This window comes from Apodemus sylvaticus, chromosome 10 (assembly GCF_947179515.1).
Source record: "Apodemus sylvaticus chromosome 10, mApoSyl1.1, whole genome shotgun sequence".
NCBI classification, from domain to species: domain Eukaryota; kingdom Metazoa; phylum Chordata; class Mammalia; order Rodentia; family Muridae; genus Apodemus; species Apodemus sylvaticus.
The window spans coordinates 1,249,140-1,276,135 of NC_067481.1; the positions used below are offsets into that span (position 1 = coordinate 1,249,140).

At 47.0% G+C, this 26,996-nt stretch overlaps 1 protein-coding gene across 1 annotated transcript; it reads right to left on the reverse strand.

The window, feature by feature from the left end:
- Positions 1–1,683: 1,683 nt before the first annotated feature.
- Positions 1,684–20,569, reverse strand: Narf (nuclear prelamin A recognition factor). The gene is made up of 11 exons (XM_052193935.1): positions 20,477–20,569; positions 19,343–19,423; positions 15,227–15,370; positions 13,004–13,136; positions 11,433–11,567; positions 11,052–11,170; positions 9,153–9,282; positions 7,280–7,343; positions 6,254–6,391; positions 5,727–5,884; positions 1,684–3,712 (listed from the first exon to the last, which is right to left on the reverse strand). Exons 1-11 carry the CDS (start codon positions 20,501–20,503, stop codon positions 3,471–3,473), a joined length of 1,371 nt encoding a protein of 456 aa, XP_052049895.1. The 5' UTR covers positions 20,504–20,569; the 3' UTR covers positions 1,684–3,470.
- Between the last annotated feature and the right edge of the window lie 6,427 nt (positions 20,570–26,996).

Sequence of the window (26,996 nt, forward strand, 5' to 3'; positions counted from 1 at the left end):
GGATTGAACTCAGCACCTCTGGAAGAGCAGTCAGTGCTCTTAACCGCTGAGCCATTTTCCAGCCCAATAATTTTTTTTTTTTTTTTAAAGAGAGCAAGAGAAAGGGTATGTATGTGCACTTGAGATCTAGCTCTGTTGTAGTTTTTTGCCTAGTACACGACATACCCAAGTTCCATTCCCAGCAGTAGACAAGCACACACACTTTAAGCAAAACTACATTCAGAAGTCTGGAGAGATGGCTCAGCAGGTAAGAGCTCTTGCTGCTCTTCCAGAAGACCAGAGTTCAGTTCCCAGCACCCACAATGCAGCTCACAAGTGCCTGTAACTCCAGCTCCAGGGCAGACAATGTCCTCTCAGGCCTCTGTGGACACCTATACACATCTGACTTTTACTCACATAGACACACATACACATAAATACAAATCATAATAAATCTTCCATTTCAACTCAGTGTTTACCAGGAGCCACATCCACAGAAGACATGGTGCTTCATGGACGGTGAGATGTGAGGCGTCTTCTCTGACGTGATGGACTGCACCCTCTCAATGGTAAAGCAGAGCGACTTCTTCAGGCCCCTTCCCATCCGTAGATGCAGAGGGGAACCCCACACGTAGTACACCAAGTGGAAAAGAAGCCACATTTCCTGCATTACCCTCGGGCCAGCTGTGCCCCTCAGCTGAGTGATGTGCCCAGGGTAACCCCTGCAGCTTAGCTGCCAGATGTAGCCCCGCCTCCCGTACTTGGCTCACGGGTGGTGCACCTGGAAAGCCCACCACGTGGCCCGGTAATGGGTAAGGCGCACACTGGGCCAAATCTTAGCTGCAGTCCAAACAGTGCACTGAAGAAAGCAGCGACCCTCCCAGCCACTTTCTGCTGCTGTGGTTCTGGAGGATGAACTTGGTGCCCATGTGTGCTGGGCACACTCAAGGCACAAGCCCTGACATCACTAATTCTAGATTACTTGGAACAGAAACGAAATTTAGAGTTTGAGATGGAATGTCATCATGTAAAAGCATGGTTATCCACAGTAGTGTAAACCAATACAGCTCAGGCCAAGCACTGTGAGACAGCACTGGGAAGATATGAACTTGGGATATGTTTCCCCTCGTGCTGGTACCAGCCACGCAGCAGCAGACACTGTCTACTCTGCAATGGTCATGCTGCTTTGACCAGGTCCTGTCTGTCAAGAATTTGCTCATTTCATACTTCCATTGTTTTGTTTTCTTTTTTTTTCTTAGATGGGGGGTGAGACAGGTTTTTCTATGTATCTCTGGCTGTTCTGGAACTCACTCTGTAACCCCCAGACTAAGCCTCTAATTCACAGAGATCTACCTGCCTCTGGCTCCAAGTGCTGGGATTAAGTGCGTACCACCATGCTTCGTTGTGAGGCAGGAACAGAAAGGCACTTGCATCTTGAAAAGCTCACAGGGCCACAGCCTAGCATCAGTGAAACGTCTCATATCTTAGCCCTAGTCTCAGTTACTATAATGGATGGTGCCACGAAGTTTGCAGGAAATCAGTTCCTTCCTACACTGACTCCCAGTGTTCTGAGCCCTCTCCTGACCTATTAGGAAGGAACTCAGAAAAAGGTATTATCACCCAGGCTGGGGCATGGTTAGGGAGGCGGATTGCAGGGTGTAGTCCCGGATAGGAGAACAACATCTGACCCCCTCAATGCCACACTCAAGACCCCGTTGCATTGTTTATTCATAACCAGTTACTTTAAGGATGGATACCCACGGTATATAGACTGAAAGCAAAAAAACCATAATTTATAATAGCAGTTCTCAATCTTCCTATGCTGCAACCCTCTAATATAGTTTCTCCTGTTATGGGGACCCCTCAACAATTATAAAATTATTCTGCTGCTACTTCATAACTGTAGTATTGCTACTGTTATGAATTATAATGTAAATATCTGACATGTGACCCCTTTAAGAAGTCACAGCCCACAGGTTGAGAACCACTGGTTTACAATAACATATCCAGTTACATTCCTAGACAGATTCACAAGAGTAACAAAACATAAGCCAGGGCTGACAAGACTAAGGGTCAAGGTAGTCACACACTGAGCAGAATTCAGGGGCTTCATCAACCCCTTTATCTCCTGGAGGAGCTCTAGTATATGTCACATGATTCTGTGAATTTCGCCATCAGGCAGCTGTTTGTGTGTGGACATACTGTTTCCCCTAAGGCGTGCTCACACTAGCAGTAGTGAGGGCTGACTGGACGTTGTCCCCGACCATGGGCTTTGTGGAGGAGAGTGGGTGCTCTAGGCCTAGCTGTATAGCTAGGTGCTGGGAGGAGTTTGGAGGAGGCTGGACTTTACAAAGCTGTCTCACCCATTCCAGGGTCTTTGAAGCCTCAGCTCTACCTTCCTGCCCCACGGTGACCGGTGAGCCGCACCTCCCTTAGAGCCCCAAAGCCTGGGTAGGCTGCCCTCGTAACTCTCTACTTGTTTATTTTCACATGTGCACTGCATCCAGCACAGGGTATGATGCGTGCCCTTCTCGGCAGTCTTTCTTCCCAGGCGAGTCCAACTCAGTGCTGATCGCAGGTCGGTAAAGGATGACTCTGGCACACCGGTGGTCCAGCTTGCCAAGGTTGTAATGGTTGCTGGCCTTTGGTGACTATTAAGAATACGGCTTACTGGTACTACAACTTAAAATTAGTATAATTTTCTTTCTTTCTTTCTTTTCTTTTTTTTCTTTTTTTTTTTTTTTTGTTTTGTTTTGTTTTTTGAGACAGGCTTTCTCTGTATAGCCCTGGCTGTCCTGGAACTCACTTTGTAGACCAGGTTGGCCTCGAACTCAGAAATCCGCCTGCCTCTGCCTCCCAGAGTGCTGGGATTACAGGCGTGCACCACCAGCCCCCGGCAGTATAATTTTCTTTATCGTTAGTTTGGGGGTGTGGTCTTGGTGGTACACACACCAGGGTGCCTATGTGGAAGTCAGAGGACAACTTGTGGGCATAGGTCTCTCCTTCCACCAAATGGGCCCCATTGATCAAACTAAGGTTGGTACCAGTCAGCCATCTCGCTGGCCCTAGAATTCAAAATTATTTTTAAAAATTGTATACGAGTGAAAGAGCCAAATTGGGCCAGATGACTGGGCCTCTGTAAAGGCCATAATTACCCACTGTGCAGCAGCCTGGCCCTTCCTGATGCCTGCATCTCTGCAGCAGGAATCTTAGGCTCCTTGATCACAGCCCCAGGGACTTGATTCTTTAATCACACAGCTTGAATTTTTTTTTAAACCTGCAAATCAGGGGTATGTCCCTGGCCTCTTTGGGATCTTTCTCACAATCTAGGGATAAAAGAGAGGAAAAATGCTCTCCCATGTGCAAACACTCCACTCCCTCACACACTACAAAGATAGCACCACATGAAGCTGCGTGTCCAGGAGCGCTGGCAAAGATGCAGTGACCCGCTGTGTCACTCAGAGTTGTCCCCGCCTGCCCTACAGGCTCTGTCACCACTTGATGTCCAGGCTGTCTGTGCAGGGCTCCAAGCTCCGGTAGCTGGTGTGCAGCACCTCCTGGACTTTGGGGGACTCAGTACCCTCCAGCCACTCCTGGTACAACTGCTGCACACGTGCACTGTTCTCTGGAGGCCGCATGGGGATGCGGGAGTAGATCCCTTCCATCTGCTGCAGCAGTGCGCGGTCCGTGTGGCCGTCCTCTGCCTGTGCCTGGCCTCTGCCATTTAAGCATCCTGAAAGATACACACAGGTGGGCCTCTTCCCTGTGGGCAGCCTATAAAGGGAGCTCCACCTCAGGGCACACTGCTGGGCACAGGAGAAGCATGAACCAGGCAGTTCAGTGTGGCCTGAGATTGTTCTGGAACTCATGGTATTGTCATGGAGCCTGCCCAGGAGGAGAGCCCTGGGTGTTCTTCCCACAAACTGGCTTGACCTAAAAGCCTTAAGAAGTAGACAGTTATGGCTGCTATCTGGATTCCTGGCTTCTTCTGAGAATTACCCAAACCTAAAGAGCATAGACTGGTGGCAGGCTATGAGCACAGCTGTTTGCCCACTCTGGTCAGTGTGCAGGCCCAACAAGGCTGGGTTAGGGCAGAGTGAGGAGCTCCCCAGAAGCCACACTTCCCAGTCATGTGATCTGAGTGTGTGTCACCTTCTGTTAGTACAACCCACTCTCAAACCTGCAGGTGACACTTGAGGTGACAAAATGCCATGAAGTGCAGAGGGGTGGGAGCAGCTCAGTGGTAGAGTATATCTAGTGTGCTCAAGGTGCTAGTTTCTAATCGGAGCAAAAAGACTTTCATTTAAAGAGCCAGATACAGGCTGGGAAATTAGCTCAGTGGAAGAGCACCTACCTACCCTATACTCCAGCACCAGGAAAAACAAAAAACAAAACAAGCAAACAAAAAGCAGCAGCAACAGCAGGGACAAATTCCCACCTGATAAACGTCAGCCTGCACCAGTCTGAGCTCCTAGCAGCTGGTGACGTGGGTATGAACGCACTTCCTCTCCTTTCCAGGCCTATATAGTTTTCCCCAGAAAGCAAGATGAGCCCTCCAAGAGGCTCCATCTTGTCTCTACCTACTGTAGCGCCAGCTCCAACACAGCATCTGCTTTCCCTCTGAGCCTCAGGAAAAGTAGATGGCTCCTGCTTTCATCCCCTCTTCTAAATGATGGCTACTAGCCTTCCCCCTAGAAGATTCCTGAGGATAGGGACTGGAAATAGAAATGGCTTCTCCTCTGCAAACTCCCTGTGGATCCTGTCCTCTTCATCTCTGACTCTCCCCTCTGGGCCTTTCTGAGAATACTAGCTGTACTGACTGGGTTTGTGTGTCAACTTGACACAAGCTGGAGTTATCACAGAGAGAGGAGCTTCAGGTGAGGAAATACCTCCATGAGATCCAGCTGTGGGGCATTTTCTCAATTACTGACCAAGGGGGGAGGGCCCTTTGTAGGTGGTACCATCCCTGGGCTGGTAGTCTTGGGTTCTATAAGAGAGCAAACTGAGCAAGCCAGGGGAAGCAAGCCAGTAAGGAACATCTCTCCATGGCCTCTGCATCAGCTCCTGCTTCCTGCCCTGCTTGAGTTCCAGTCCTGACTTCCTTTGGTGATGAACAGCAGTGTGGAAGTATAAGCTGAATAAACCCTTTCCTCCCCAGCTTGCTTCTTGGTCATGAAGTGTGTGCAGGAATAGGAACCTTGACTAAGACACTAGTGCTCTACTTGAGTGCCTTCCGCAAGCTCCGGACGACCGAGACTCTCCTGGTCTTAAGCTAGCCCCTCACACCCAGTATCGCAGGCAGAGTCCTTCAGGTGGCTCCCTTCATTCCCCAGCACTCTCCCCTACTGTATGAGCAAGAGACCCAGGCACTAGGTCCCACCCTCACTCTGGCCTGCTCTCACTGCCTCCATCCTAGCGGGCACTTTCCTCACCTGCTTCTGCAGCCCAGGGAACTCTTAGGCAGCAACTGACACCTGCTGCCACTGCACAGCTTCAGCTTCCATCCGAGGAGTCCCTGAGTGCTGACTCCATGTGAGGGAGCTTAGGAGCTGGGTGCCACCTCGTATCAGGTGGGTTTCCATGTGGCACGCACAGGGAAGGTCTAGGGATACAACTGTCTACTTCTCACATGACAGCTGAGGGAAGGGAGCCTTCCTGGCTGAGGATGGCATGACGTGACATGAGGGGCGTCCTGCCCTGGATGGTTATTGTTGGACAGGCTGTCCATGGGCCTTCTGAGCTCTTACCTCGGGGACAAGCGAGGACCTCCACAAAGTGATATGGGAATTTGCCCTTCTTGAGCTTCAGGACCATGTTCTGGATATTGCGAAAGCCGTATGCTGCAGCAAAGCGCAGTAAGACCTCCCCATTCTTCTCCAGGGTGACCTCGTGGAAGTCTCTGTTTCTATAAATCAATAAAACTGATTTTAATGGCCAATGACCCAAAGATCACTTCTGTTAGTCTGAGGTACAGTCTCACTATGTAGCCCAGGCTGACTTTAAGCTCACAATCCTCCCACAGTCTCCCCAGTGCTAGGTTTACCATATCTGCCCATTTGAATGTCACCAAGATAATGTCAATGGCCACACACAAAAGGCCTGTGTATTGTAACCAGCACTGGTTTTCCCATGAAACAGCCACAGGTAGGGCAGCTAAGTATACCACATGCCCAGGCACGCCACCCACTGCATACATGGCACCAGCATCACCCCTAGCTCTGGCTGCTCTGTCGGCACCATTCCCTCCTGGTGCTGTGGGCATGCCGGCTCGAACCTTAGTGCGCGGTAGGTGATCTCCTCCACGTGCTCGCCAAACAACTCCTTGGCTGCATGTCTGAAGACATGAGCCAGATGCCCATCTGAGCTCACTCCATCGTGACGCTGGACTGCCACCTCCTTCACATCTCCAAACCTCAAACAGAGAAGACAAAGCCTACATTGTGTTGATGAAGAGGCAGCAAGTACTGACCCTGTTTTGATAGAAACAAAGTCCAAGCAGCCACTTGAAGGGACTAGGTTACTTTTAAACTTGGGGAGCCATGTGGGTGCTAAGAACCAAACCTGGGTCCTCTGACAGAGCTGTGAGAATCCTTAACCACTGATCACCCCTCCGGCCCTGGAAAGCATGTTCTCAGTGAGTTCTAATGAATAATATGAGATGTCATTCTGCATCTAGCCCAAGATTGCAAATGGAGCTGTCTCACGGGGTTCGCTCACCTGGTTCTGTATAGCTACATCTGGATTCAGGGCAGGGTGGCGCTGTGGTGGGTGGCTGAAAGCACGTGCTTGGCTATGTCTAGGCTGCCACAGTGAAGATCTTGGTCACCCCGGGCTGTCAGGTAGTCTGTGGCAGCAGGGACTCCAGAATTACTTGCCTCACCTCCCATAAGGGATAACTGCAGCACTCAGGCTTTGCAGTAAACTTTAAATGGGACCCAGGATGCATCAAGAGCCTATGTCCTGGCTGGGCATCGGAGTCACCACAGGAAAAAGAAATACAGCAGGTGTGTTCTTGATGCAGAGAGACCAGAGGGAGCCACTGTGTGAGGTGTGGGGCTCTGCTCCAGAGTTCTATGCTTGCCTTCCTCCCTGAAGGATACAGTACGGCCATCACTCGAGGAAGCCCCCCAAGACCCTTGCAGTACTAGAGAATAGTCCAGGATCCTGCCTGGATCCATTTCAAAGGCCAGGTTAGTAAGGCTGCAGGAGCCTGTCAGTACTCACATGATCTAATCAGGGAAGCCCTGGGGCCTGCAAGGCTCACCAGAGGCCCCTCCCAACTCACAAAGATGCTACTTACAAAGTATCTACAGCAATGTCTTTCACAGAGAGGTCACTTTGCTCCATTATCTGGGCAATTTCACCTGGGGAAAAAAATGAGGCATGAGTCACTGACAGGAGGATGGGGGAAGAGGGGGGAGAGGGCAAGGCCACGGGGTCAGGCTTCTCCCTGAGATGCTGTGTTAGGAGCCTGGGACCCCTCCTTGCTTTAAAATCCATTCCAAGTAACAGGAGCCCCTCACCAGAATAAAGTAATGCTAACATCAGAAACAAACTAGAACAAAGTGAGAGCAGAAGTCCTCCTTTGGACCCTGGACCGAGTCAGTTCTGTTCTTGCTTCATGTTGCCTTGAAGTGGAAGCCTGTGTGCTCCACACTGCACTGCTCTGACATGTGGACACTGTGCTGCACCGACAGCGTCACAGCCAGGAGCACTTTCTATACTACCTTCTTTCTATATAAGGGTTCCCAAGAAAAGTCCCTCTCAGAGTTCCCTAGAGAACAGGAGACACCAGGTACCACAAGACATTGAGAACTGCTTACATTCTCAATGTGGTTCTAAGATGGTCCCCTTGAAGATTTTTATTCCATCATGAGTAGCGAGACACCGGGCCCCCTGCTCAGGAAGTATAGAACAGCACCTTTAAACATCTTGCCCTCCCTGCAGCACTATCCCACCTTGGGAAAGGATCTCTCCATGTGTCAAAGCTAGACTCCCAAGACAGAGAGGAAGAGAGTTCCTGATCTTCAAGGTCATCCTGACAGATAACCAGGCCACCAGAACCTGGTCTGAAAACCTTCAAGAATGTTTTCAGAATCTAAATCAAGTAGGTGAGTCTGGATCCTAACAAGCTCCTGTCAAGTGCCTTTGGCTTTCTTTTTTCTGAAAAGCTCCCAGGACACTAGTGGATAATTTCTATTCCCAACCAAATCTGCCACAGTCTCTAAGTCAATGGTTCTCAGCCTTCTTGATGCTCTGACCTTTAACACACGTTGTGGTGACCTCCAGCCACAACATTACTTTCCTTACTACTTCATAGCTATAATTTTGCTACTGTTATGAAGTGTAATGTAAATATCTGATGTTTGGCCCCTGCAGGGGCCACACATGACCCACAGGTGGAGGACTGCTGCTCTAAAGCATCTGAAAAGCATTACCAGTGGGGCCAATAAATGCAGTGTCACTAGGGCACAGTGGAGTTTTTCACTTTATACAGTGTAAAAAACATTCTTTGTGTCCAATAGTATATTAGTGTTCTCACATGTGGGAAAGCGAGGAGGGTCCCTGCAAGGTTTATAGCAGGCAGGGAAACGATCCACAAAAGACAAGAATGAAACTTGATTCAGCCCAATTTTAGGAACCAGGCCTGGGCCAGGACTTGAGAATCTGACCACCGGTTCATTTATTTCAGCACACTCAAGCCCAGCATGATTTTAGAAAAGAGTTGTTTGCAATTAACTCAGCCCTGTAGGTACAACACAGCTTAAGACATGTTACATCAAAGCTCTTTACAAAGTGCATATGGCTTCTTCCCTAAGATGGGTTCTTATTAATTTAGCAACTACATTCATTCCCAGTATCCCATGAGGAAGACAGGTTAGACATCTCTTTAACTATTTAACCTTTCTGGCCTCTCTATGCTTATCTGTGTGCACAAACACTTTTTGCCTTCTACAGGATAGAAATGTTGATGGGCTGTGGCGTGGTATAAGAGCACATCACCTCAAAGCCACGCTGTCTGCTGGCTCTCCCAGAGACTTGACCTATCTGGAGAAAGACTCCAAAGAATCTTCTTCTTCACTTTAGGCCACTGAGACCCCAGAACCCTTGGTTATCAGTGCCATCAGGTGTCTTGGCCACACTGACCTGTCAGAGCAGCTGTTCGCTCTCACCTGATGTCAGCACACAGTCAGTGCCCCTAGCACCATTTAAAGTAGTGGAAAGTCCCTCTCGAAGAGCTTCTAGCTTCTTATCATAGCAAGGAGCCACGACAACATGGAAGATTTTCTCTGGAGACAGGTTCTGTGGAGGAGAACTCAGCTCAGAGAACAGGGCAGTTATGGTGGCAGAGGATAGGGTAGTTATAAGTGCTGCTCCCACCCTGCCCCACTGATGTTTCTGTCTCAAAAGCTCTGCACAGGTAAGACCAGGTTTGTGCTGTTCCTGTGTTACCTGAACACTTTCTGAAACTGTTCAAGTGACAACATCCAGATCACCCCTCTGCCAAGACCAGCCCAGAGCCTGCAGTTGCCCAGTGACTTTACACTGACACCCAGTAGAAAAGCCCTACTCAGGGCAGGGGTAGAGCTCAAGAGGAAAAATATTTCGATCCTTCCCACTAGGAGCTGCAAGAGGATCTGTGACTTGGGCTCCACTCAGAGAGCACCGGGCTGGCAGTCCTGAGAAGACTCAGAAGCACCAGAACTCTCACATCAGGTAGAAGAGGCCGAGAAGAATATAGACCACTCCACTGCCAGTTTTCTGTCCCTTCAATTCCATATGCATATGGTGTGGGGGTGGTGGAGATGGTAATTTGCCAACTGTGGTGACTTTATAAATGAAGAAATGTTTTCTGTGGCTAAATGAGGTTATCAGGTGGATGTGGCCTTCAGGCTGCTGCAGTGTTTTCGAAGTCCTTCCCCTTGATGTATTTGCTAGTACTGTGGGACCCGAACAGTTACTCACATGAAAGAAGAAAGGCAGGGTGCAGTCTATATCTGGCTGCCCAACGCCTTGGAACTGAGGAGGACAGGCTGAGGCAAAGGTTATAAAGGATCCCTTTATCTATCATGTGATAGAAAGTGTTAAGACCATGGGACCAGGGACTGGGGAGGTGTCTCAGCACTTAAGAAGACTGGCTGTTTGGGCTGGAGGGATGGCTCAGCGGTTAAGAGCACTGACTGCTCTTCTAGAGGTCCTAAGTTCAAATCCCAGCAACCACATGGTGGCTCACAACCATCTGTAATGAGATCTAATGCCCTCTTCTGGTGTGTCTGAAGACAGCTATAGTGTACTCATATATAATAAATAAATAAATCTTTAAAAAAAAAAAAAAAGAAGAAGAAGATTGGCTGTTCTTCCAGAGAACCTGGGTCCAATTCCAAACACCCATGTAGCAGCTCACAAACAGATACAACTCCAATTTCAGGGGATCTGATGGGGTCTTCTGGCCTCTGTAGGCACCAGCAAATGGTACACAGACAGATGGGCAAAACATGTATACCCATAAATAACATGTAAAATTAAAAAGGGGGGACTGGGTGTGCTAGTACATTTCTTTTTCTTTTTTCTTCTTTTCCCTCTCTCTCTTTCTTTCTGGCTTTTTCAAGACAGGATTTCTCTGTATAGCAACTCACTCTGTAGACCAGGCTGGCCTCAAACTCAGAAATCCGCCTGCCTCTGACTTCCAAGTGCTGGGATTAAAGGCATGTGCCACCACTGCCCAGCTAGCATATTTCTTTAATCAGCAGTGGCTGGCAGATATCTGTGAGTCTGAGACCAACCCAATCTATATAGTGAGTTCTAGGACAGGATTACATAGAGAGTGCCTGTCTCAAAAAACCAAACCAAACCCAACCAAAAAAAAAGGCTAGAAATGCTATCTGTGACCTGGAACAAAAAGCCAGGATAGGGATGGAGATGAGGCTCAGCTTCCTAAGGCAGAGGCGATCAGGCAGTGTCTCCATGGCTGAGGTCCAGGACCATGCTATCTACAGTATGCACTGTCTCCCTCAGGCCTTGCTTACCTTAAGTCTAACCTCTGCTGCGACTCTCTGGGGACACTGGCTTACCTGCTGCCTGGCAAAGTAATCCTTCACCAAGGAGCCCATGACTTGCTGGGGAGACTTGGCAGTACAGAGATAGGGGATGATGGGGCGGCCCAGCACCCGCTCAGCATATCTGACCCAACCTAGAGAGAGAGAGAGGGACAGAGAGCATGCACATGCATGAAGACAGTTCCCACAGTTTTCTCCTGCCTTCTAGCACTAGGTACATTGAATTCCTGAGACTGTCGCCCCAGGGTGAGCCAACACACCTCCTCTGTGCTGTTCCTATTCATAAGCTGTCCTGCTCTACAAAGCTGGCTGGGATGGGCCTGCAATCCTCCAGCCAAAGCTAGGGCCATGATTATGTCTACAGCTCTGGTGAAATAGTGCCAGCACTGTGCTCACCAGGACAGGCGGAGGTCAACATGGGCAGCTCACGCTGTTCCTCACTGTGCTGGTGATACCGGCGTACAAACTCCTTTTGACTCTCCAGAATGCTGAAATCTGCAGCGATTGTGGTGTCGAATACATAGTGCACTCCTGCAGGAAAGAAGAACATGGATTCTTCTCTCAGACCAAGGATGGAGACCGATCACATCTGACTTCTCTGTACTGTCTGTCATTTCCTAGTAAGATGAGATCTCACTATGCAGTCCTAGCTGTGCAGAGCTTACCAGGCTATGCACACTGGGGTGTGATCATCTATCTGAATCCAAGTGTTGTGATGAAAAGCGTGGACTATAACCCTTGGCTTTTTGTTATTATTTTTAATAAGGTCTCTTGATGTAGCCCAAGCTAGCCATAAACTTGGAACCTTCCTACCTCAGGATCCTGAATGCTAGCACTACAGGTAGAAATGACCATCCCCAGCTTCTAAGCAACCTAATTCTCCCTCGACTTTGCCTTCTCCTGTTTCAGCCACAAACACAGATCACAGGTTTGATGACACACGTCTCTCCTTAGCCACCAACACAGTTAGTCTTGATACTTTTCTTACAACAGTGGCCTGGTTCAGACTGGGCATTTTACTTTTTACTTGCCTGAAACAAAGTCATGGCCAGCATGGAACTCACTGTGTTTACCAGGTTGGCCTTAAACTCATGGATGATCCTCCTGCCTTTGCTCCCTGGATCTGTGATCACAGGCATGTGTGCCAGTGTCTTCTTGCCCCTCACTCTTCTGTATAGGGTTGGGGGGATGAATTATGCCAACGCCCCCCTGTACTGGGAGCCCTTACTCGCTGAACCACCTTACTTGATTACCCCCCACCTTACTTTTTGAGATAGTTTTCTCACAGAACCTGAAGTTTGTTATTCTGGCTAGACTGGCTAGCTGGGGAGCCCCTAAAATCTACTTGTCTCAGCTCTTCCAATGCTGTAGTTACAGGAGTCTACCATGCCTAGCTTTTTTTTTTTTCCAGACAGGGGCTCACTGTCTACCCTGGATGGCCTAGTACTTACTATGTAGACCAAACTGACCCTGACCTCATAGAGAGCCACCTGCCTCTGCTTCCCAAATTCTGGTATTAAAGACGTGTACAACCAACCACTGTGGCAAACTCCCACCTTTCATACCTCATATAAAGAATATGTGCCTGGGGATGGAGATGTAGCTGAGCCCTATAGCTTACCTAGCTAGGGAAAGGCTCACAGAAAAATGGACATTAGTCATTGCAGAAATAATTATCAATGATCATTCTGTGAGCTGGAGGTAAGTGAAGAAACCACCTCATAACCAAAGTCCACCATCCAAAGGTGTACACTTCTTCTTAACGAGGGGCCAGGTCACTGCAACAGTCATCTGTCCACACACAGCACAGGCCGTACGGTGACACAGGGATGGCCTCCTTCTGACATTCCAGGACTTTCTCCTCAAGCTCTGCTCTCCTGTGCCCTTGAAAGCTGAACTTGAGAAATGAAAAGGGCCCTCTATGAAAAGTATACATCCATGCTATTATAAAGAAGTGATTTACTCACCGAGACTCTTGAGGAAGCCACACAACCTTCTAGATGCATCAGTGACACTGAGGTTGAACTTAGCAGCAAAGTAAGGCAGAGACTGAGGACACACAGACACAACCAGGACTTTGTGCTTAGAGGTGTCACATCTCTAGATGGAGAAATAATAATGTCACATGTTTAATGGAAAATAGCAAATAGTTTTTTGGTTTGTTTTTTTTGTTGTTGTTGTTGTTTTTGGTTGGTTGATTGGTTGGTGCTTTTTGTTTCATGTTGTTCTTTTGAGTTTTGTTTTATTTTGTTTTTTTGTTTTTCAAGATAAGGTTTCTCTGTGTAGCCCTGGCTGCACTAGAACTCATTCTATAGACTAGGTTGGTCTCAGACTCAGAAATGCACCTGCAGTGCTGGGATTAAAGGCATGGTCCACCATAGCCCAGCAAAACATAAAAAAATTTAAATTACACTTAGAGAGAGAGAGGAGAGAGAGAGAGGGGGAGAGAGAGAGAGAGAAGAAGAAGAAGGAGGAGGAGGAAGAGGAGGAGGAAGAGGAGGAAGAGAAGGAAAAGAAGAGGAGGAAGAGGAGGAGGAGGAGCAGGAGGAAGAAGAGGAGGAGGAGAAGAAGAAGAAAAAGATGTAGGCTACAAAGCGAGTTCCAGGACAACCAGGGCTACAAAGAGAAACCATGTCTTGAACCGCACCCCAACCCCCCCCCACATACACACACACACACACACACAAAGAAAGCACAGGATCTTGGTGTGGTGGTGACTGGTTGGCTCCTATGGCTCCAGAAACTGAAGTCAGAAGGATTAGCACCAACATCCTCCACGCCTAGGCTTCCAGTGCTGGCTCCAGTCCCAGAGTCTGTCAGGCTCCAAGGTAGGGCTCATTATCTGCAGACTGAGTTGCAGGATGACAGGGAAAGCTAAATTTCCAACAAGATCCTATTTAGAAGTCAATTTATAAGCTTTTAGGTTTTAGCCAGCACCACTTACCACCATTGTTACTTTGTACCCTTTTAAAGGTTCTAGCCAATATAACCCACACACAGAGCACAAAGCTCCCATCATGCTAACATGCCTGCCACCCCAGTACTGTACAGGCTGAGAAGAGAGAACAGAAAATGTGGGACCAGCCTCAGATACAGACAATGTCACACAGCACAAAAAGGTAATGATTACAAAGTAGATTTTTTTTTTTTAGTTTTATAAAACTAAGATACTTCAACAACCAGTCAAATATTAAATTTATAAAATGCCACATACTGCCAGATGTGCCTTTAATCCTAGCACTCAGGAGGCAGAGGCAGGTGGATCTTGTGATTTCACAGCTAGCCTGATCTGCACAGAGTGAGTTCCAGGACAGCCAAGGCTACACAAAGAAATCTTGTCTGGAAATAAAATAAAATACCACATACAAGATAGACATGTTAACCAATAAAATTCCAATATACCTATGAAAATCAACATCATGGAATGTAACAATAAAATGTAACAATAAATCCCATCCATCAAGAACAAGTTGCAGATACAAAGAATCGACACACATTGATGGGCCAGATCTTCAGGCACAAGGTTGTCAAGAACCCTGGGTGTCCTTTATCTATTCGTTTATGTACGTACGTACACACACACACACACACACACAAATTGTGTGTGTGTGTGTGTGGCTATGATGGATAGTTTTATGTCAACTTGATACAAGCTAGAGTTGTCTGAAAGGAAGGAACATCAATTCAGAAAATGTTTCCCTAAGATACCCATTATGTGTGGGGACCTCCCGAAGCTGGTGATCCTGGGCTCTGTAAGAAAGCAGGCTGTGCAAGCCATGATGAACTAGCCAGTGGCAGCACTGCTCGTGGCCTCTGCACCCACTCCTGCCTCCAGGTTCCTGCCCTGTTTCAGTTCCTAACCTGACTTCCCCTTCAATGAGACACTAATACGTGGACATGTGAGGCAAGTAAACTCTTCCCTTCCCAAGTTGCTTTAGATCACAAACTGGTCATAGACACTGGTACTGTGTTTCATCACAAAAACAGTAACCCTAACTAGGACTCTATCATCCATCCATCTGTCCGTCCATCCATCCATCCTAAACAAATGCTCCACCATTGTCCTTGCCCAGGGTGGTCTTAAACTCGCTTTGCAGACTAGGCAGAATCTGAACTTGCACGCCTCCTGTCCTAGTTTCCCAGTCGCTGGAATTACAGGCCCACCCCATCGGTTCCAGCTGACGCCATACCTTATTAAGATTCAGGACACGGAAGAAATCCTTGGCACTCTGCTGGGAAAGCTGGACACCTTCCTCCACAGTCACACAGCTGTCACAGGCCAGGCAGTCACTCAGAAATATCTTTGCATCAGCCAACTTATGGAATTCACCCTTCTGTGAAAGAAAATGGTGTTAACATTGTTTCCTTTCTCTTTCTCTCCCCCACCTCCCCTGTCTCTTTTGAGACAGGATTTCAAGAGTAGGTTGGCTCCAACTCCCAGAGATCCACCTGCCTCTGCCTGCAGAGTGCTGGGATTAAAGGCGTGTGCCACCATGCCTGGCTGGTAGCATTGTTTCTCTAGGGAGGGTAACTGCTTAAGCACAATAAAGCAAAGGATTGGCAGTCAATATGGAGACAAAGTCCTGACTGAGGTGTCAGGAGCTACTGGGCATGATTTCAGTTCTGAGCAACTCAGGGTGGCGGAGGCGCATGGTCATGGCATGGCACAAGGCCACTGACAGCTCTGAGGAGTCGTGCAGACGACAGTCAAGGGTGAACAGAGCCCAGCACTGTCATGTGGGAAGATGAGACGCCTGCCTGCCTGCTGCAAAGTGGCCTGCCAGCCATCCCCTCCTCCTCTCCCACCTCCTCTCCAGTGCCTGCAGCCAGCTTCTGGCTTCCCTGCCTAGCACCTCCAGCTCCACCTGAGACCGCCGACTTTCCCTACGGTCAGGGCCGGCTTGAGGCTTCCACCTGTGAGCAACACAGACCTCAGACTTCAGCTCCCAACTCTGAACTGCTGGTGCTCATCGCTGCCCCACCCCCACCTTTAAAAGGGGGGACTGACACCTGGATGCTAAGACCTGGTTCCTTTAACCCCATTTTGAACCCCCACCTCCCATTCCCTGCTCTGGCCATTTTAATCCCAGAGAATCTGCTAAAGCACAAGCCACACTTCCCTTGCTTGACACCCCTGACAGCCAGCACTCTCAGATCAGGGTTCACAGCGCGGCCTTTGCCTGCCCAGCCTAGCCCTACCTGCCCCTCGGGGGCTCACATTCAGTCATATTGGCTTTGACTGTTCTGAGTCCTTCCAGAAAGAAAATATTCCCAAAGAGCTCTCGCCCACCTACTGGCCCCAACAGAGCTGGCATCCTGACATCTATTTTCAGGGCCCGTTACCACAGTGTCAACTTGCTTGTCCCCCTTATGACCTCTCACTCAGGGGGCAGCAGCTCATGTTCCTTATGCTCTCTAGCATCTCTGAGAGCCTAGAAGGTGCTCAGGTGCTAGCAGTTACGAGAGGGTCATAGTTCTCCTAGCAAGTGCAAGGCTCAAGTTCAAATCAGGTACTGGTAAAAACAAAACACATGGAAACAATAGGTGTTCAGTTGGTATTGGTGAGGTGACACAGGAAGATGCTAAAGTAAGCGAGAGTCATCTCAGTCAATTACAGAAGCTCTGGGGGGAGTCTGTGCAGCTTTATTTTTGCATAGTTTGTTGATATTTTTAGATAACCCTGTAGACCTGATCTGATATTCACTATGTAGTGCAGTAAGGCCTTGAACGCACAGCAGCTGCATCTTAGAACTCTGAGTTATGGGGTCACAGGTGTGTGCCAATATGCTTGTTTGTGGTTTTGGGGTGTGTGTGTTACTTTAAAATATAGTTCTCGGCTAAGCACCATGACACATACCTTTAATCCCAGCACTCCAGAGACAGAGGCAAGTGGATCTCTTAAATTCAAGACCAACCTGGTCTACATAGTGACTTCCAGGCCAAGCAGAAGTGCATAGTGAGTGAGATCCTGTCTCCAAAATAAGTAAACAAACAACATTCAGGTCCAGGCTAGTTCCTGTCCTACCCCTCATCTTCCGTCCTTGCTTGTTCTTGTAAACTGCGGACTCTGTAGAGTCCCTCTTCTTTTGCTCTAAGGCAGCTCTCCAGTTCCTGTCATCAGGGTCCCCAGGTCAGCCCAGCATCTACACTATACACTCAGGCTGTCTTCTAAGTGACTTCCATTGATTCTCCTCCTGCTCCCTGGCTTCTATATAATGCTTCTGTAACCTATCCTAAATCGTACATCTGAGTCCACATAAACACAGATTAAAAAAAAAAAAAAGATGCTAGGCTTAATGACATAAGCCTTTAATCTCAGGTCTCCTGAAACAGACAAACGATCATTGGACTCAAGGCCAGTAGGGTCTACATAGCAAGTGTGACCATCTCAAAAAATAAAATAGATAAATAGGAGCTGGACATGGCTCAGCAATCAATAGCACTGCTGCTCTTTCAGAGGACCCAGGTTAGATCCGCAGCATCCATACAGTGGTTAACAACCATATATAATTTCAATTCGAGGGGATCAAACATCCTCTCTGCCCTCAGCAGGCACTAGGCAGTTATGAGATGCAGACAATGTTCCAATCCCACCTTGAATTCTTAACTTCAGGGCCCGGTCTACCAACTTTTACCCAGCGTCTCTTAGCCTTTTAAATATTATGTCCACACTAAAATGCCAAGATGCTGGTTAGACTGTGTTCAAACTTATCTCATCCTTACCAGAATTCTGGTATGGAAGACACCCAACTCCTCCCAACTGTGATAAGAAGCAGGGCCTCACGGGGTTGTTTTGTTTTTGGAAACGGACTTTTGCTGTGTAGTCCAGGCAGGCCTCTGCTTCTCAGGTCTGTGCTGACATGTTGATGAGATTTTATGAGACAGTAAGCATTAGGGTACAGGTCTGGTGTCTAAAGCATTGGCCCAAACTAACCCAGGACTCCAGGGACCACTGCCTCCTGGTGCACTGCTGCTCCCCCAAAGTCCTACTTCCCAAAGCACAGCACTGGCACACATAGGAGGGCCAGAACTATGTCCATCAGATTAAACAGCACATCAGAACGACTAGGTCGAAGAAAAAAATCCTGCCACCCACTTCCCCCTGTCATTAATTCTATACTTACATAAAAAAGTTTTATATTACATTGACTGATTGCTTTCTTGTTTGATGTTTTGTGTGTGTGCACACACGCGTACATGCGCACATATGTTGGTATAGAGATAGAAAGACAACTTGCAAAAACTGGTGCTCTCCTGTCACCTGTGTTCATAAGTCACCATATGTCATATATGGGTTCAGGGATCAAACTCACATCCTGAGACTCTGTGTCTTTACCAGCTGAGCTATCTAGTAAGCTCTAAATGAGTTTGTTTATATATGGTTGAACTCAGAATTTCAGGCTAGCTAGCTAAGCACTCTATCAGTTGACTAATCCTTAGCCCTCAGTTACTGTTTTGAGACAAGGTCTCATTATATAGCTTAGGCTGACCTTGAGCTGGAACTCCAGAGGTGTGCCAGCATTCCTGACTAGTCCCAATATTTTTTTTGTTTTGTTTTTTGTTTTTTTGAGACAGCGTTTCTCTGTGTAGCCCTGGCTGTACTGGAACTCACTCTGAAGATTGGGCTGGCCTCGAACTCAGAAATCCACCTGCCTCTGCCTCCCAAGTGCTGGGATTAAAGGCGTGTGCCACCACCGCTGCCGCCTGGCAATATTTTCTAAGAGAACAGTGACTGCAACCTTCTCTGTGAATCCACAGTATGGCGGGACACATCCAGAAGCAAAAGCCTCTTCAAAGTGAGGCAGGTAGAAAGCTCAGTTCCAGGTAGGATACAATATGTACAGATAAGCATCACTGGATTAGCAAAAACAAGAGCGGAACTAAACAACAGTATAGATAACTTAAACAGCTGGCTACTTTAATCCCAGCACTTAGGAGGCAGAGGCAGGCGGATTTCTGAGTTCTTCTGAGTTCGAGGCCAGACTGGTCTACAGAGTGAGTTCCAGGACAGCCAGGGCTACACAGAAAAACCCTGTCTCACAAAAAAAAAAAAAAAAAAAAAAAATCATGGAATTACAGAATGTAAGTTCCTTCCATTTTATAGAATAAGGTTTCAACACTGTACCACCACAATGTTCCTATTTCTCATGCAGTATGTTTGAGAAGAATTAAGATGGTCCCATACATGGCCCCCACCACTTTTACTTCAGTCCTTCTTAGAGCAGTGAAGTGCAAAGTAATATATGACCCTGATAGGAGCCACTCCATTCATGTTAGGCTGACACAAAAAGGAAATGTTGACTTGCCTCTTCATTCTCCCTGGCTGGGCTGGGCGCATCAGTGGACACATCCTCCTGGTCATCAGTTTTTGATTTTTTACTACATTCCTTTAAAAAAAAAAAAAGGAGGGGGGATATTAGAAAGGAAAATTATTTTTATTTTCTCTATTTTTATTTATCTATTTTTTTTCTTTTTTAGATCAAATCTTTCTACATAGCCCTGGCTGTCCTAGAACTCACCATGTGGACCAGGCTGACCTCAAACTCACAGAAAGTTTGCCTCTGCCTCCTGAGTGCTCAGAATAAGGTGTGTGCTACCATAATAGTTTTTTTTTTAAATGAGATAGGGTCTTGATAAATTGTACTGTCTAACTTTGAACTCCTGCCTCAGTCTCTCAAGCACTGGGATCATAGGTGAGTACCATCGAGCTCAGCCCAGAATAATTTAGTGTGATGCCAAAAAACAAAACATATCCTGAGCAGTAGATCTTACTTCTAGAAACCCTTTCTACAAAATAAAATCATGCACACTTACAGAAGGGTACCCATAAACACACACACACACTCCATTTGTATTGTTTGTAATAACTAAGAACAGAAGTGATCTAACCGTAATGGATATATAAACACTTAGATGTGGCTATTACACAAGAATACAGGCGATTCTCTGAAAAGGAACAATGTATGGAGTATTTGGATATGATACAATTCCTGTAAAAAAAAAAAAAAAAAAAAAAACACGAGATGCCTGCACATGCATCGCTTATGAAAGCAAGTGCAGCGGCTGTCAGTCACTTCAGCCACCTAGTGGTGCACGACAGGAGGGCCTGCCTGACCCTGATTCTTTCTCCACTTCTTTTCACTGAAGTTTGTTGTTGTTTAAGTGTAAGAGCCGCTCAAAACATTTCTAATTACTTTATTAATCGTTCACTTCCACAACAGGGTGTCGGGACTGAGATCAAACCCTGGCCCCAGAACAGTAGCTTCCACAGCGAGTCCCTGCGCTGCACTCGCCGGCTGTGGACAACAGCCAACTCGCCGCCCGCCCAGTCCTCCGCAGACAGGTGATGGCTGTCAGAGGCCGACATAACACAGAGCAAGGTGCACCCGGCCGAGCCCGACCCGGCTTTCGTCCCTAGCCCCGCCGGACGACTCACCCACCTTTCGTGTGCAGTGCTCACACTTCATCTGGAGCGGGACTGGCGGGAGGCCGCTGTGCCTAAGACGAGAAGAATAAGGAAGACTGGAACACCGCCGCCTGCCGCCCGCAAGCGAGCTGCGACCCTTTGTTGTCTTCACCCACGGAGGCTCCGCCCCAAGGACTGTAGTCGACCAATGAGAGAGCCTAAGCAAGATGAGCCACGCCCCTGAGCCAATGAAAAGAGTGCTGCCTAAGCCAATGAGAGTGGCAGGAAGTGGCACCCAGGAGCCAATCAGAAAATGGGAGTGGAGCTTACCATCGACTAGTAGCAGCCGGGCCAGGACAAATCCTCCTGTCAGTTTTTGCCTGATTAAGGTCTGCTGGTGAAAGTTTGCAAAGGTAGGTGTGTGAGGCAAGAAGAGTGCCTGACCAAGCAGAGGAGGCCGAACCGCGGCGACTTCAGAGCGCCTTGCTCAGAGGCCCCGGCCTGGCCCGCTCAATCAAGTTAGCATCTTAAGCTCGGCTCTACTGCATCCCCCCCCACCCCGAGGGCGGAGCCGGCGCCGCCCTCTGCCGCCGCCATGACCAGCCAGCGAAGCCTCACGTAGGCCGGTGCGGCACAAGTGCACATGCGCAGCAGACTTGCATTGCTTTGTGGCCTTTGCTGAGTCTGGAGCGTGGGTTCAAAGTAGGCTGACCTTGAATCTTGTTGAGTCAGCTCATGCCTTTAGTCCCAGAACCCAGGAGGCAGAGCCAGGCAGATCTCTGAGTTCCAGGACAGCCAGTGCTACACACGTACCTGTTTACAAATGACAGGTAGGATGAGCAGGCATATTGTCAATTACCCAACACACAGGAGGCTGAGGCAGGAAAATGCTAAAATTAAAGCCAACACGACCCTATACTGCTACATAGTGAGACTGCTACCTGAAGGACGGCAGCTTTAGAGCCAAACAGCATGCTGGAAGAAGAGTAAAGGAAGGCTTTATAAAGTGGATATCATAGATAGATGTGCATCACCTACAGAATAGCACAAATTACATAATATACAAAAGGTGTACATTATCTATGGAATCCACAGCTGGGCAAGAAAATCGTCCTGTGTAATAACTTACACAGCTAAAGAAACTTACTATGGTACCAGGCATCCCTTAAGGGCCACTTTGACCTGGAATGTTGATAATAGAATGAGATTATAGGATAATGGTTTTTCTGAGGGAAGTGTCTCTAATGACTGAGAGCAGCAGTCTGGACTGGCAATAACAGTGCCTCCAGGTTAGGGCTGGCTGTCACATCCCCTGCCCTAAATTCTCTGAATTAGCTTGCTAAATGGAGTTTGTGTTTCAGTCTCTTCTAAAAGCCGAGTTTAAACATATCATTAGGAATTTAAGGGAGCTGGGGAGATGATGGCTAAGAGCACTGTCTTTCTTCCAGAGGATCAAAATTGGTTCTTAGCACCTGTGACTGACTGGCCAGAAGCATCCCTGGCTCCAGCGCCAGGGATCGAGCGCCCTCTTCTGGCCACTTGAGGGAACAGACTCACCGTGCATTTGCACACATGCAGCCAAAACAACAAAAAGAAATATGAATTTGAGGCCCAGTGAAACGGTTTAGTAGGTAAACCAAGGCAAACTCCCAAGAGTTGTGGCCTCCTTCACTTGCCACTATGGATGTGTTCACACACACAACATAAATAAACAAAAAATTTAATATTGTGAGTTTACCTTGCTTTTAGTTCACTAAAATTATTCTCAGTGATGTCACGAGTGTGAGCAGTCTCCCGAGAAGCTCCAGGTTCCATCACCAGATCCAAAACCTGTTCTGTTGTAAAGGCTATCTTTTTTGTTCTCTTCTGTATCTTTAGCAGTTTTTCCATATATAATGGGAAAATGTGTGTGTGTGTGTGTGTGCATGTTCATTTGTGTATATACATGCACAAGGATGGAAGTTGGTTATCTCCTACCATCTCCTAGCAAGGATAAAACTCAGAACCAACTTTAGGAGCTTAGCCATTTTGCTGATCCTCTTGATTAACTGCACGGTGAGACAAGACTAGGGAAAGGAACTGAAGACAGGAATCATAAGACTGTCCAGTTGGGCTGGGCGGTGGTGGCGCTCGCCTGTAATCCCAGCACTCTGGGAGGCAGAGGCAGATGGATTTCTGAGTTCGAGGCCAGCCTGTCTAGTTGGGGAGTTTCTTTTGAGCTACACTCATATGAACTGTCAACACATTCTTTAGTTCTGCACGCTTACATAGCTAAAAGTCCTTTTATTCTCAAGATTCTGGTAGAAATGACTTGATATCAAGAAGGCTCTGCATTAGTTACCTATATAATTTCCCTTCACTACTACTGAGAGCCATGTAAAGATTACACTTACATTAAGATTCTACAAATGTTCAATGAGATATCTGGTCTGGTTATCCTGATGGAAGCCAGCCAGACACTAAGATCCATTCCTGTGATGCTTAGAAGCTATAACCAGACATTCCAGTCCACACCCAACTTGTGGATTATTTATTTGAGTTTTATTAAGATAGAGTCTCTTGAGGCTGGAGAAATGGCTTAGCAGTTTAGAGCATCTGCTGTTGCAGAGGGCCTGGGTTGATTCCTGGTTTCTGGCATTGGTTCCCAATATTTCCATTAACTCCAGAACCCAGGGTATCTGATGCCTTGCTTGGTTGTTGTTGTTCTTTTGGGGTTTTATTTGTTTGTTTGTTTGTTTGTTTTGTTCTGTTTTTGAGACAGGGTTTCGGTGTGTAACCCTGGCTGTCCTCGAGCTCGCTCTGTAGGCTAGCCTGGCCTTGAAATCTGGGATCCTCCTGCCTCTGCGCGTGCCATCCCTGGTCAGCAGCAATTCACTCTTTCAACCTCTGTGAGCAGCAGACATGCCTGTGGCACACATACCACATGCAGGAAAAACATTCACACACACAGCGTAAAATAAAAGGCCAGATATGACTTTGCATTATTCCTTTTATCCCAGCACTTTGAGACAGGCCTTTGAGACCTCCATGAGGTTAAGGCCTGCCTGGTTTACACAGCAAGTTCTAGACAACCCAGAACTGAAGGGAAACCCTATCTAAAAAATAAGTGAGTAAATAAAAAAAAAAAAATCAAATAAGTATTCTACACTGAGCTACATTCCCAGCCTGCAAGACGTTTTCTTATGTCATACTGAACTCTTCAGGCATGTACTTCTTTTTTTTTTTTTTTTTTTTTTTTTTTTTTTTGTGATTTTTTTGGATTTGGTTTTTTCGAGACAGGGTTTCTCGGTATAGCCGTGGCTGTCCTGGAACTCACTCTGTAGACCAGGCTGGCCTCGAACTCAGAAATCTGCCTGCCTCTGCCTCCCAGAGTGCTGGGATTACAGGCGTGCGCCACCACTGCCCAGCGGGCATGTACTTCTTATTTATTATTTTTCAGTGTTGTGTGACAGAACTTCCTAACTTATGTATGTCACAACATACACATACTCACTCCAGAGAGGGAGCCCATGACAGACCAAAGTATGGATACCACCAAAGTCTAACTTGGTGAGCCAGTAAGTTCTGCTGGGTTACTTGCAGAAATATGGGTGAGGGGTTGTGGGAGCAGGAATAACTCAAAGACAGCTGCATCACAAAAGCCAACCACAGCTCGGGTGGCAGCTCACAGATCTGGGACCCTGGAGCACATGCCGCAGTCTACAGGCAGCTCAAGAGGTTGGGGAGTGTGTCTTTTCTAGTGTCTCAGTTGATCTACCTCTTCCAGGCAGCTGGTCTGCTCTGAGAGTCTTCTTCTTTCCGCTTTTGTTGCTTACATGCGCTTTTATGATAAAATATTCATATTGGGGGCTGGGAAGAGGGTTCAGTGGTTTAGAGCGCTGGCTGCACTTCCAAGGACATGGGTTCAAATCCAAGCCCTCACATGGCAGTTCACAACTGTAATTCCAGTTGCAGCAATTCTGACACCTTCACACAGACATGCATGCAGGCAAACTCCCAATATATAATATTGGAATATATAATAAATTTTAAAATGTTTATATTGTCCTGTGTTGTCATTATAACTCTGCAAGTGGATACTTATAAACAGGTTTTGCATAACCACCATCAGTTTCCAGGAGGTACAAAAATTGTTCAGTTTCATTAAGCATAGATGCTGGGAAAACAAACCATCTACACTGAACCAGTACAGCTCACTTTCAGTCTGCCCTGCAGCCTCTCAGCCACACTCAACACACCTGGGGTTTCTTCATGCCAGGCAAATGCTCTATCACTTAGCTCAGTGATTTTAACTTATCACTCAGGTACTGCGTTACATCTCTGAGAGGAAAGGCTTTCTCAGTGAAAGCAGTACAGCTTTGCTCTGAGGGGGAAAGCTTCCCCCAATGCAGTGTCAGTGTTGTTAAATTGTTGTGACAGCTTTATGGCTTCCCCAACTGGCTTGCTGCAGCTCTGGTGGGGAGGGTTCCCCAGTGGAAGCATCACAGCTCCGAAAGGAGGGCATCCTAGTGCTTGGGAGCCCAGGACCAACAGTTGCCCCACACAACAAACCTCATGCAAGAGATTTACTGGGAAAGACAAAAGGATGGCTGCCTATGCCTGGGTGAGTCCTTTGGAGCTGAGGGGAGACAGGCTTTTATACAGGGCTTCTTCCGGGAGGAGTTCTGGGGGCGGGGCGGGGGCAGGAGGGGGCGCTGCTCAAGTAGTGTGTCAACAGAGGGAGGAGTGAGTGAGGAGGTGGACAGGGAATCTTGAACCTGTGACTGACTAGCAATCAGGTGTTTCTTTATTTTACAGGTTTCACAGAAAAAAGACTATCTCACAAAACAATGATTATCCAAGAAGTACAGATTATATTTGATTTTTCATTTTGTGTCCAGAGTTACAAGTTCAGTCACAATTGGGAAATACAAGTAGAATAAGATTTTATTTTTATCATCAGCCCTATAACTCCAATTTAAAGAATCTAAAGACTGTCTCCTCCAAAGCAAACACATTTATTATATGACAGCCTGCTTTTAGGCTGGCCATGTTGGCAGTTTCAAAGCACTCCAGACAAACAAAATATCTGAACTGGTGTTTTTATTAATAACAAATACTAATACCTAACTTCTTTTTTTTCAACAATTATATATATATATATATATTTTAAGATGTATTTATTTATTTTATATATGTGAATACATTGTTGTTGTCGTCTACAAACACACCAGAAGAGGGCATCAGATCCCATTATAGATTGTTATGAGCCACCATGTGGTTGCTGAGAATTGAACTCAGGACCTTTGGAAGAGCAGTCAGTGCTCTTAACCACTGAGCCGTCTCTCCAGCCCAATACCTGACTTCTTTTATTACTTCATCATCTATGCTAATAAGTAGGAAAAGTTTATTTTAGTCAATCTGTCTTATTTACTGAGTCCTATTCCTCCAAGGGTGTATTCTGTATGACCCCCTATCTTTAAACTTCTTTTTCAGAAAGCTCTAAGCACGCATTAGAGGGAGGCCTTGAATGTAACCTATTCTCAAGCCCCAGAAGAGACAGGATGACAGTGACTGTAGCATCCGGCCCCGCTCAGCAGGAACTGTGCAGCAGCTGTGCTGGCTTCATGACTCTCACTGTTTCCAGCAGATATGGCTGTGCCAGAGCTTTCCAGGGCGGGGAGGACTTCCAGGGTGGGGATTGGTGGGATTTCTAACTAAGGGATTGGTGGGGTTTGATCAATTTTCAAGCCCAAAGTGGGCTTGGACCTCGTACCTACAGCAAACCTATTAGGGGAAATAATTTACTGCTAGACTGTGTGACCTTCAAAGTTAAGTGATTTTTAAAAATTAACTAAACGCAGCTAGGTATGGTGATGCATGCCTTTAATCCCAGCACCCAAGAGGCAGAGGCAGAGGCAGGAAGACTCTGAGTTGGAGGCCAGCCTGGTCTACATAGTGAGTGAGTTCTAGTGTAACAGGGCTCCAGGCCTTAGCACAACTGACTCCATGATGGAAGTACCATTCAAGCTGTAAATCTCAGCACACAGCACAGTGATGACTAACATTATGTTCATGGGTAACACTAATGTTATGTTTAAAAGTTTAAAATCTCTGGGCTTTTTGAGAGCCATAAAGCAACATTAGACTTCCAAATGTTAAGTGCTGTTAAAGGTTAATTGTTTACTTCTGTTTCTGCTTCTGTAAATAAAGCTTGTTTTGCATAAGAAGACCTTCTGCTTACACTAGAACAGAATATAATTTGTGTTTTTTGCCTTTAGAATCCCTGACTAGGGTGTCTGGGGGCTGCATTCAGGAATTCCTAGTTCTGGGTATAGACCTGGTGCCAGTCTATAAATAAAAATGTCTTTTTAAACTGGGCAGTTCCCAGCACTCAAGAGGCAGAGGCAGGTAGATCTCTGTGTATTTGAAACTAGCCCAGTCTACAGAGTGAGTCCCAGGACAACCAGGGGGACACTCAGGGAAATCCTGTATTGGAAAAGAAATGAAAAAGAAAAAAAGGAAGTTAGGAAGGGAGAGAGAGAGAAAGAAAGAAAAAGAAAAGAAAAAAAATG

Coding starts and splice junctions, on each gene's coding strand:
- Narf (XM_052193935.1), bottom strand. CDS start 20,503: ATGAAGTGTGAGCACTGCACACGAAAG. Junction 13,137..15,226: donor GTGTCCTGAATCTTAATAAG/GTATGGCGTCAG, acceptor TTCTCCATCTAG/AGATGTGACACCTCTAAGCA. Junction 5,885..6,253: donor ATCACCTACCGCGCACTAAG/GTTCGAGCCGGC, acceptor ATTGATTTATAG/AAACAGAGACTTCCACGAGG.